Source organism: Salmo salar, chromosome ssa27, assembly GCF_905237065.1.
Source record: "Salmo salar chromosome ssa27, Ssal_v3.1, whole genome shotgun sequence".
Taxonomy (NCBI): Eukaryota; Metazoa; Chordata; class Actinopteri; order Salmoniformes; family Salmonidae; genus Salmo; species Salmo salar.
In genome coordinates, this window is record NC_059468.1 from 44625256 (window position 1) to 44638345 (window position 13090).

The 13090-nt window shown below is 45.6% G+C and overlaps 1 protein-coding gene across 1 annotated transcript in view; it reads right to left on the reverse strand.

Annotated features, from left to right (window-relative positions):
* LOC106589158 (CUB and sushi domain-containing protein 2) overlaps positions 1-13090 on the reverse strand; it is an 881306-nt gene that overhangs the window by 308333 nt on the left and 559883 nt on the right. Inside the window, exons 20-24 of the mRNA XM_045709574.1 lie at positions 10033-10220; positions 5916-6104; positions 5129-5245; positions 4276-4491; positions 2024-2212 (exon numbers count right to left, since the gene is read on the reverse strand). Coding sequence (XP_045565530.1) covers positions 2024-2212; positions 4276-4491; positions 5129-5245; positions 5916-6104; positions 10033-10220 — 899 coding nt within the window. The remainder of the gene's footprint in view (positions 1-2023; positions 2213-4275; positions 4492-5128; positions 5246-5915; positions 6105-10032; positions 10221-13090) is intronic.

The window sequence follows — 13090 nt, forward strand, 5'->3', positions numbered from 1 at the left end:
GAATCTACCTGCCCTGACCTTGAATCTGCCAGCCCTTCAGTACCTATTGGACACTGTACTGGTTTTGACCCTTTTGCCTGTCCACGACCATTCTCTTGCCTACCCCTCTGTCACGACTTCCGCCCGAAGTCGGCCCCTCTCTTTGTTCGGGCGGCGTTCGGCGATCGCCGTCACCGGTTTACTAGTTACCACCGATCTATGTTTCCCTGTTCGTTTGGTTTTGCCTGTTTCATATTCCCTGATTATGTTCATTATTTAACCCTCTGGCTTCCTGTTTGTCCGTGATTGTTTCCTGTTTTGTGGTTGTTGGAGGAGCTTCTCCCAGCCATGTTATTTTGCTGTGGGAGAAGTTGGATTGTGGTTTCTGAGTAAACACGTTTTGTTTGCACTCATCCCTGTGTCCTGCGCCTGACCCCGATACGTCTCCTACGAAAAGCATTACACCCTTTTTGGATTAATAAATATTTTAAGACTCCAACCATCTGCATCTCGCCTTGTCCCTTGATAATAATGACAAAGCAAAAAATAGGTTTTTAGACATTTTTGCTACTTGAATTACAAAAAGATATATTTATGTTACATTTACATTAGTATTCAGACCCTTTACTCAGTACTTTGTTGAAGCACCTTTGGCAGCAATTACAGCCTCGAGTCTTCTTGGGTATGACGCTACAAATTCGACACACCTGTATTTGGGGAGTTTCTCCCAGTCCTCTCTGCAGATCTTCTCAAGCTCTGTCAGGTTGGATGGGGAGTGTCTCTGCACAGCTATTTTCAGGTCTCTCCAGATGTTCGATCGGGTTCAAGTCCGGGCTCTGGATGGGTCACTCAAAGACATTCAGAAGTCACTCCTGAGTTGTCTTGGCTGTGTGTTTAGGGTCGTTGTCCGGTTGGACGGTGAACCTTCGCCCCAATCTGAGGTCTTGAGCGCTCTGGAGACTGTTTTCGTCAAGGATCTCTCTGTACTTTGCTCCGTTCAGCTTTCCCTCGATCCTGACTAGTCTCCCAGAACCTGATGCTGAAAAACAAACTCACAGAATGATGCTGCCACCACCATGCTTCACCGTATAGGGATGGTGATAGGTTTCCTCCACACGTGACGCTTGGCATTCAGACTCGACACAATCCTGTCTCGGAGCTCTTCGGACAATTATTTAGACCTCATGGCTTGGTTTTTGCTTTGACATGCACTGTCAACTGTGGGACCTTATATAGACAGGTGTGTGCCTTTCCAAATCATGTCCAATCAATTGAATTTACCACAGGTGGACTCCGATCAAGTTGTAGAAACATCTCAAGGATGATCAATGGTAAACAGGAAGCACCTGAGCTCAATTTCGAGTCTCATAGCAAAGGGTCTGAATACTTATGTAAATAAGGTATTTCTCTTTTGTATTGTTAATACATTTGCAAATATCATTATGGCAAATATACATTTGCTTTGTCATTATGGTGTATCTCCATTATCCAGTCTATATATCTCCATAATCCAGTCTATATATCTCCATCATCCAGTCTATATATCTCCATCATCCAGTCTATATATCTCCATCATCCAGTCTATATATCTCCATCATCCAGTCTATATATCTCCATCATCCAGTCTATATATCTCCATCATCCAGTCTATATATCTCCATAATCCAGTCTATATATCTCCATAATCCAGTCTATATATCTCCATAATCCAGTCTATATATCTCCATCATCCAGTCTATATATCTCCATCATCCAGTCTATATATCTCCATAATCCAGTCTATATATCTCCATAATCCAGTCTATATATCTCCATCATCCAGTCTATATAGTGTATAGGGCTTTATGGCAATATATAGGGTTATATTTAAGGTTGTGTGTTGTATTGAAGTGTTTTACGTAAATGCACATGAGATCAGTATGCATTAGTTTTATATACACGATTGGGCGAGGTGGTGGTTGGGGAGGAGAGGGGGGGAGTGGTGGTTGGGGGAGAGGGGGGGAGTGGGGGGGGGAAAACCAAATGAAATTGCGTGGCCACCTACCAACACACCTTGGCAGAGGGGAGCTCCACACCCTCCTCCGCCCCCCCAGACACGTCACCCTCGCCGGCCCCTCCAGACGGTAACCAGGGAAACAGGAGAAGATGAGCACGTCTCCCACCCCAAACTGTAACCCTTTACGGGTACTGTAGGGAGGAACGCCCGGGTCTTCACACGGCTCCAGATCATACTCTGGAGGAGGAGAGGAGAGGAGAGGAGAGGTGAGGTGAGGTGAGGTGAGGTGAGGTGAGGTGAGGTGAGGAGAGGAGAGGAGAGGAGAGGAGAGGAGAGGAGAGGAGAGGAGAGGAGAGGAGAGGAGAGGAGAGGAGAGGAGAGGAGAGGAGAGGAGAGGAGAGGAGAGGAGAGGAGAGGAGGAAGTGATGAATGGAAAAGAGAGATAATCACACGTAATATTAAAACTCCACATTTGTTTTTAAGGATACCAATAATGCATTGCACTATCATGGAATTTCTTCCAGTTGACCCATGATCATCAAAGGAGTCTATGTAGCTCTGTTACACCTGTTACTACTGTCACACCTGTTATTACACCTGTTACACCTGTTACTACACCTGTTACACCTGTTACTACACCTGTTACACCTGTTACTACTGTTACACCTGTTACACCTGTTACTACACCTGTTACACCTGCTACACCTGTTACACCTGTTACACCTGTTACTACACCTGCAACACCTCTTACTACACCTGTTACACCTGTTACACCTGTTACTACACCTGTTACTACACCTGTTACACCTGTTACACCTGTTACTAATGTTACACCTGTTAAACCTGTTACTACTGTTACTACTGTTACACCTGCTACACCTGTTACACCTGTTACTACACCTGTTACTACACCTGTTACTACACCTGTTACTACACTTGTTACACCTGTTACTACACCTGTTACTACACCTGTTACACCTGTTACACCTGTTACTACACCTGTTACACCTGTTACACCTGCTACACCTGTTACACCTGATAATACTGTTACACCTGTTACTACCTGTTACACCTGCTACACCTGATAATACTGTTATACCTGTTACACCTGTTACACCTGCTACACCTGATAATACTGTTACACCTGATAATACTGTTACACCTGTTACACCTGTTACTACACCTGTTACTACACCTGTTACACCTGTTACTACACCTGTTACACCTGCTACACCTGATAATACTGTTACACCTGATAATACTGTTATACCTGTTACACCTGTTACACCTGCTACACCTGATAATACTGTTACACCTGATAATACTGTTACACCTGTTACACCTGTTACTACACCTGTTACTACACCTGTTACACCTGTTACTACACCTGTTACACCTGCTACACCTGATAATACTGTTACACCTGATAATAGTGTTACACCTGCTACACCTGTTACACATGTTACACCTGCTACACCTGTTACTACACCTGTTACTACACCTGTTACTAGACCTGTTACACCTGTTACACCTGTTATACCTGTTACTAGACCTGTTACTACACCTGTTATACCTGTTACTAGACCTATTACTACACCTGTTACACCTGCTACACCTGTTACTAGACCTGTTACTACACCTGTTACACCTGTTATACCTGTTACTAAAGTTACTCATTTTACTAATGTTACACCTGTTACCAATTCTGCTACTGTTTCTCATGTTTGCACTGTTAGTTTCATGGTGCTTCTAGCCAGAACGGAAGGTTACCCTGTGACAAATACACACAGACACTTCATATTTGTTTACATTGCATCACACAATAAGGTATTCTCTCAGTATTCCAAATGTCACACGATTTTAATTCCGTAAAGACTTAAAACGCTATTCCATGGTCCTTGGAGCCGGCTATAAGAAGCCATGCTTAGTTAAACCTGCCCCAACCCCTACCTGAGAAGGCTGCCCCAACCCCTACCTGAGAAGGCTGCCCCAACCCCTACCTGAGAAGGCTGCCCCAACCCCTACCTGAGAATGCTGCCCCAACCCCTACCTGAGAATGCTGCCCCAACCCCTACCTGAGAATGCTGCCCCAACCCCTACCTGAGAATGCTGCCCCAACCCCTACCTGAGAATGCTGCCCCAACCCCTACCTGAGAATGCTGCCCCAACCCCTACCTGAGAAGGCTGCCCCAACCCCTACCTGAGAATGCTGCCCCAACCCCTACCTGAGAAGGCTGCCCCAACCCCTACCTGAGAAGGCTGCCCCAACCCCTACCTGAGAAGGCTGCCCCAACCCCTACCTGAGAAGGTGATGTTGAATCCCTCGTAGGAAACAGAGAAGTCTGTGAGGAAGCGTATCTGAGCGGTGTAGTTCCCATACAGGCCTGCGCTGAGGGTAGGGGGCAGTGTTGAGCCTGTTAGTCTCCACAGGGGCTCGGGGAAGCTGCCGTTCTCTGTCACCAACAGGTGGTCATGGGGAGACTCTAAGTGGAATGTATGGAAGGTGAACTGGACACCTGGTGGGGCAAGAGATAGACAGAAGAGTCAGATACAGTTTTCCTGCTTGGGGACGAGAGAGAGAGAGAGAGAGACAGAGAGACAGAGAGAGAGACAGAGAGAGAGAGAGAGAGAGACAGAGAGAGAGAGAGAGAACAGAGAGAGAGCGAGAGAGACAGAGAGAGAGAGAGACATAGAGACAGAGAGACAGAGAGAGAGAGGAGTCATAAGGTTTTCCTGGTCGGGGAGGAGAGAGAGACAGAGAGAGAGAGAGAGAGAGAGACAGAGAGAGATTAATGGTGAATAAGTAGGTAGATATTAGAACTAACAGACCAGAGTCATCTACACTTCGTGATGGGTTACTACAGGAGAGAGCAGCGGATGGTCAGCTACTCTGGGAGAATACGAGTAGAACATGTTTCTGTTTTAAAAGCTGAAAACAGCCTTAGACAAAAATGTTTGTGTCCATGGATGTGTTTGGGTACTTTTTAATAGGTAATAGCACTAATAGAGATTTAACTAGAAAAGCCTTGGGCTTGCCTAGCAGTGGTACAGGGAAGCACAGTACCTATCGTTTTCTATAAGACCAGATAAGTGAAATTGAATTTGAATTAGACTGGAGGTGAACAGTACGTAGGCAGGAGTGGCCCTGCTCACCTTTGCCATGGGAGGACTCTATCATCCAGGTGCAGTTCAGGTTGTGAGGATAGAAGTCTGGAAACCCCGGAGAGAGGATGGTACCGGTGTTACCCTGAATATAACCTCCACACAATGCTGTAGAGAGAGAGGGGGAGGGAGGGAGTAGAGGGAGGGAGGGAGGGAGGGAGAGAGAGAGCGAGAGAGAGTGAGAGAGACAGGTTAGAGAGAGAGAGAGAGAGCGAGAGAGAGCGAGAGAGAGATGGATAGAGAAATAGATAGAGAGAGACAGAGAGACAGAAAGACAGAGAGACAGAGAGAGAGGGGGAGGGAGGGAGTGGAGGGAGGGAGAGAGCGAGAGAGAGTGAGAGAGACAGGTTAGAGAGAGAGAGAGAGAGAGAGACAGAGAAAGATGGATAGAGAAATGGATAGAGAGAGAGAGAGAGACAGAGAGACAGAGAGACAGAGAGAGAGAGACAGAGAGAGACAGAGAGAGAGCGAGAGAGACAGAGAGAGAGCGAGATAGAGAGCGAGATAGAGAGAGAGATGAATGGTGAATAAGTAGGTAGAGATTAGAACTACACTTAAAATCAATATACCCATGTTTCACCATGCTCTACAATCCAGTTTAGTAGCCCTTCCGAAGGACATACACAGACAAATGAAATCTGGCCTTAAAAAGTGAAATAAGAAGATAAACTCTGAAGGACAATTTCAACACTTTCATCCTAGCTTTTTACAGATTGATAAAGGCACGTTCAACACTGGGGGTCATTTTGTGAACAGAATTTAGAATTCGGGGCCGTACCATCACAGCTGGGAAGGGGTCGACACCACTGGAAGTTCGGTTCACACTCCAGGGGTTCCGGGTCGCTGAGGGAGTACCCCGCGTCACAGCTGAACCTTACCAAGGCACCCACGTAGAAGTCGTTGCCATGGCGTTGGCCGTTGACGGGGATGCCAGGGTCGACACAGTGATCTGACTGTAGCTGTAGAGCTGAGGAGGAAAAACACACACACTGGGGTTATTACACACACACACACACACACACACACACACACACACACACACACACACACACACACTGGGGTTATTACACACACACACACACACACACACACACACACACACACACACTGGGGTTATTACACACACACACACAGTTATTACACACACACACACCAGGGTTATTACACACACACACAGGGTTATTACACACACACACCAGGGTTATTACACACACACACAGGGTTATTACACACACTGGGGTTATTACACACACACACAGGGTTATTACACACACACACAGGGTTATTACACACACACACCAGGGTTATTACACACACACACAGGGTTATTACACACACACACAGGGTTATTACACACACACACAGGGTTATTACACACACACACAGGGTTATTACACACACGGGGTACACACACAGGGTTATTACACACACACACCGGGTTATTACACACACACACACAGGGTTATTACACACACACACACAGGGTTATTACACACACACACCAGGGTTATTACACACACACACAGGGTTATTACACACACACACCAGGGTTATTACACACACACTGGGGTTATTACACACACACACACACACAGTATTGTAATTTTATTGTTATTCTAAAACACAAAGATGGAATAACCGGAGTAACAGACCAGCTAACAGACCAGCTAACACACCAGCTAACACACCAGAGTAACAGACCAGCTAACAGACCAGAGTAACAGACCAGCTAACAGACCAGCTAACACACCAGCGAACAGACCAGCTAACAGACCAGCTAACAGACCAGCTAACAGACCAGCTAACAGACCAGTGTAACAGACCAGCTAACAGACCAGCTAACAGACCAGCTAACAGACCAGCTAGCAGACCAGTGTAACAGACCAGCTAACAGACCAGCTAACAGACCAGCTAACAGACCAGCTAACAGACCAGAGTAACAGACCAGCTAACAGACCAGCTAACAGACCAGAGTAACAGACCAGCTAACAGACCAGCTAACAGACCAGCTAACAGACCAGCTAACAGACCAGCTAACAGACCCGCTAACAGACCAGCTAACAGACCAGCTAACAGACCAGCTAACAGACCAGAGTAACAGACCAGCTAACAGAGCAGCTAACAGACCAGCTAACAGACCAGCTAACAGACCAGCTAACAGACCAGCTAACAGACCAGAGTAACAGACCAGCTAACAGACCAGTGTAACAGACCAGTGTAACAGACTAGCTAACAGACCAGCTAACAGACCAGCTAACAGACCAGCTAACAGACCAGCTAACAGACCAGCTAACAGACCAGAGTAACAGACCAGCTAACAGACCAGAGTAACAGACCAGTGTAACAGACTAGCTAACAGACCAGCTAACAGACCAGCTAACAGACCAGTGTAACAGACCAGTGTAACAGACCACCTAACAGACCAGTGTAACAGACCAGCTAACAGACCAGCTAACAGACCAGAGTAACACACCAGAGTAACAGACCAGCTAACAGACCCGCTAACAGACCAGCTAACAGACCTAGTAACAGACCAGAGTAACAGACCAGAGTAACAGACCAGCTAACAGACCAGAGTAACAGACCAGCTAACAGACCAGAGTAACAGACCAGAGTAACAGACCAGCTAACAGACCAGCTAACAGACCAGCTAACAGACCAGCTAACAGACCAGAGTAACACACCAGAGTAACAGACCAGCTAACACACCAGCTAACAGACCAGAGTAACAGACCAGCTAACAGACCAGAGTAACAGACCAGCTAACAGAGCAGCTAACAGACCAGCTAACAGACCAGAGTAACAGACCAGTGTAACAGACCAGCTAACAGACCAGCTAACAGACTAGCTAACAGACCAGAGTAACAGACCAGCTAACAGACCAGCTAACAGACCAGAGTAACAGACCAGCAAACACACCAGCTAAAAGACCAGAGCAACAGACCAGAGCAACAGACCAGAGCAACAGACCAGCTAACAGACCAGCTAACAGACCGGAGTAACACACCAGCTAACAGACCAGCTAACAGACCAGTGCAACAGACTAGCTGATAGACCAGCTAACAGACCAGAGTAACAGACCAGCTAACAGACCAGCTAACAGACCAGTGTAACAGACCAGCTAACAGACCAGCTAACAGACCAGCTAACAGACCAGCTAACAGACCAGAGTAACAGACCAGTTAACAGACCAGAGTAACAGACCAGCTAACAGACCAGCTAACAGACCAGTGTAACAGACCAGCTAACAGACCAGCTAACAGACCAGCTAACAGACCAGCTAACACACCAGCTAACAGACCAGCTAACAGACCAGTGTAACAGACCAGTTAACAGACCAGAGTAACAGACCAGCTAACAGACCAGAGTAACAGACCAGCTAACAGACCAGAGTAACAGACCAGCTAACAGACCAGCTGATAGACCAGCTAACAGACCAGCTAACAGACCAGCTAACAGACCAGAGTAACAGACCAGTGTAACAGACCAGCTAACAGACCAGCTAACAGACCAGCTAACAGACCAGCTAACAGACTAGTGTAACAGACCAGAGTAACAGACCAGTGTAACAGACCAGAGTAACAGACCAGTGTAACAGACCAGCTAACAGACCAGCTAACAGACCAGCTAACAGACCAGCTAACAGACCAGAGTAACAGACCAGAGTAACAGACCAGCTAACAGACCAGCTAACAGACCAGAGTAACAGACCAGCTAACAGACCAGAGTAACAGACCAGAGTAACAGACCAGTGTAACAGACCAGAGTAACAGACCAGCTAACAGACCAGCTAACAGACCAGTGTAACAGACCAGCTAACAGACCAGTGTAACAGACCAGAGTAACAGACCAGCTAACAGACCAGCTAACAGACCAGCTAACAGACCAGTGTAACAGACCAGAGTAACAGACCAGTGTAACAGACCAGCTAACAGACCAGCTAACAGACCAGCTAACAGACCAGAGTAACAGACCAGAGTAACAGACCAGCTAACAGACCAGCTAACAGACCAATACAAATTCCAGTCAGTGTTTTTATTTGAATACAGGGGCCAACTAAAATAGATCTCATACACGATGTTTTCTGCTGATGTGTCCCTGTGTGTTTTCTGTTGATCGCCCCTGTGTGTTTCCTGTTGATGTGTCCCTGTGTGTTTCCTGTTGATGTGTCCCTGTGTGTTTCCTGTTGATGTGTCCCTGTGTGTTTCCTGTTGATGTGTCCCTGTGTGTTTCCTGTTGATGTGTCCCTGTGTGTTTCCTGTTGATGTGCCCCTGTGTGTTTCCTGTTGATGTGCCCCTGTGTGTTTCCTGTTGATGTGCCCCTGTGTGTTTTCTGCTGATGTGTCCCTGTGTGTTTCCTGTTGATGTGCCCCTGTGTGTTTTCTGTTGATTAAATAATAATAATAATAATAATAATAATATTAATAATTATGGATGTTGTGATTGAGATGTCTGCTTAGAGAAAAGAGTGTGATGATGGTTTTAATTAACATCACCTCAGGAATTCCACCTCGGGAATACAAGCTCGAGAATACTACCTCATTAATATCACCTAAAGATGTAATATTGTTACTTAAAGTCTCCGATAACTCAATCAGAGACCTGGCATGATTATAGCTCAGTCAGAGACCTGTCCTGGCATGATTATATCTGTCAGAGACCTGGCATGATTATATCTCAGTCAGAGACCTGAGCAAGGACCTGGCAATGGAATAGCAAAACCAATTATTTGTAATGATGGGCTCTGTGTCAATCCAAGCAAACTAATCTGGATTATAAATCTGATTTTTTTTTTGTCTTTGAGGAGAGGAAGGTAGGGATCATTTCAAAGTTCCTCTAATGGTTGCTCTGGACCCAGAAATGTCTACTGGTTCTAGAAAAACACAAAGTCTTACTCTCATAGTGGATGCGGAAGCCGATGTCCGAATGGCTTTTGTCGGTGGAGAAGAGGAGGAACAGGAAGTTGGAGGTGCTGATGAGGAACTGGGGCACCTGTGTACCCTGGTAGCTACCAATTAGAGGTGAGGAAGGGAACCGCCCATCACGCACCTCCAGCACGTCATAGTTTACCTCAGTACGAAACCTGGGGGAACAACCAATTGGTTAACAGGAATCTGGGAGAACAACCAATGTGTGAACAGCAATCGATGGGACAACTAATGGAGGAACAGCATTCTGGGGGAACAGCCAGCAGGTTAACAGGAATCTGGGGGACCATCCTCCTCAGTGAATTTCTGAAAGAAATGTAAATTGTGAAACTTTAAAAAATAGATGCTAAATATATTCACGTCGCCAAATAATTGATTAAAACACACTGTTTTGTAATGAAGGTCTACAGTAGCCTCAGCAGCACTCTGTAGGGCAGCACCATGGTGTAGCCGGAGGACAGCTAGCTTCCATCCTCCTCTGGGTACATTGACTTCAATACAAAACCTAGGAGGCTTCTGGTTCTCACTCCTTTCCATAGACTTACACAGTAATTATGACAACTCCCGGAGGTCGTCCTCCAACCTATCAGAGCTCTTGTAGCATGAACTGGCATTTTTCCACCCAATCAAAAGATAAGAGAATGAATCTAGTACTGAAAACATAAGCTACAGCTAGCTAGCACTGCAGTGCATAACATGTGGTGAGTAGCTGACTCAAAGAGAGAAAGACAATAGTTGAACAATTTTGAACAAATTATATATATTTTTTCAAACTGAAGGAGAAGCAAGAGAAAAATAGAGAGAGAGAGAGAAAGCTGTATTTCCAAAAATGTTTCACTTTCACATTCATTTACTTAGCTAGCAAGTGCAGCTAGCTAGTTTAGCCTACTCAAACACCCGGCTCAAACAGAGAGGGAAGCTATGTTAGCTAGCTGGCTATGGCTATCCAACACTGGAACTTTGTCAAGGTAAGCTTTTGGTTTCTATATTTATTACCACCAGGGCCCGCCGGTGTAACTGCTAAGCTGATTGCTGACTGTACACTGTGATGCATGATTGTAGCAGGTTAACTAACATGTTAGTTCTAGTAGCTATGTTGGCAGTAACGTTAGCTAGCTAATATGGTGACATCGATGTGTGTAGCGCTTAGCGGTTATTATATGAAGGTTTTCCTTGGAAAGGTTTTTTCCCCTGGTCACAGACAGCTGATGTGTTGTGCACTGAAGTCCAGAAGCGAAGGGAAAAGGTGAGGGGAGGAGAGTGTGTAGATGGGAGAAGGAATTATACAACGAGTTAAAAGACCATGCTGTTTGTACGTGGCTGCTATGAAAGGGATCATGCTGTTTGTATGTGGCTGCTATGAAAGCTAACATGCTGTTTGTACGTGGCTGCTATGAAAGCTAACTGTGTTTGTACGTGGCTGCTATGAAAGGGATGATGCTGTTTGTACGTGGCTGCTATGAAAGGGATCATGCTGTTTGTATGTGGCTGCTATGAAAGGGATCATGCTGTTTGTATGTGGCTGCTATGAAAGCTAACTGTGTTTGTACGTGGCTGCTATGAAAGGGATGATGCTGTTTGTACGTGGCTGCTATGAAAGGGATCATGCTGTTTGTACGTGGCTGCTATGAAAGCTACTTTACGTGGCTGCTATGAAAGGGATGATGCTGTTTGTATGTGGCTCTTGCTTGTTCGTGGCTGCTATGAAAGGGATGATGCTGTTTGTACGTGGCTGCTATGAAAGGGATCATGCTGTTTGTACGTGGCTGCTATGAAAGTGAACTGTGTTTATGTGTGTCACCAGGGGTGTATTCATTCCGCCGATTCTGTTGAAAATGTTTTTTTGAACGGAAGCAAACAGAACAAAAACGGGAAAAACATACCTTAACCTGTTAGGGCTAGGGGGCAGTATTGACACGGCTGGATAAAAAACATACCTTAACCTGTTAGGGCTAGGGGGCAGTATTGACACGGCTGGATAAAAAACATACCTTAACCTGTTAGGGCTAGGGGGCAGTATTGACACGGCTGGATAAAAAACATACCTTAACCTGTTAGGGCTAGGGGGCAGTATTGACACGGCTGGATAAAAAACATACCTTAACCTGTTAGGGCTAGGGGGCAGTATTGACACGGCTGGATAAAAAACATACCTTAACCTGTTAGGGCTAGGGGGCAGTATTGACACGGCTGGATAAAAAACATACCTTAACCTGTTAGGGCTAGGGGGCAGTATTGACACGGCTGGATAAAAAACATACCTTAACCTGTTAGGGCTAGGGGGCAGTATTGACACGGCTGGATAAAAAACATACCTTAATTTGTTTGATAGAAACTCTTGTCTGCAACTGTTGGACTAACAATGACACCCTAGATCAGCTAGATGCAGGTAAGAGTGTTCCTGTACTGAACATGTCACTGTCTGTCACTTCATATTTCTCTCCACCTGTGTGCACCTACGCTGTAAACTTTCATTCATAGGAACCCATCACTGTTACATTGAACTGGGTGAATATGAAGGACAGTATCCTAAACCCATCACTGTTACACTGAACTGGGTGAATATGAAGGACAGTATCCTAAACCCATCACTGTTACATTGAACTGGGTGAATGACAGTATCCTAAACCCATCACTGTTACATTGAACTGGGTGAAGGACAGTATCCTAAACCCATCATTGTTACATTGAACTGGGTGAATATGAATGACAGTATCCTAAACCCATCACTGTTATATTGAACTGGGTGAAGGACAGTAACCTAAACCCATCACTGTTACATTGAACTGGGTGAATATGAAGGACAGTAACCTAAACCCATCACTGTTACATTGAACTGGGTGAATATGAATGACAGTATCCTAAACCCATCACTGTTACATTGAACTGGGAGAATATGAAGGACAGTATCCTAAACCCATCACTGTTACATTGAACTGGGTGAATATGAAGGACAGTATCCTAAACCCATCACCGTTACATTGAACTGGGTGAAGGACAGTATCCTAAACCCATCACTGTTACA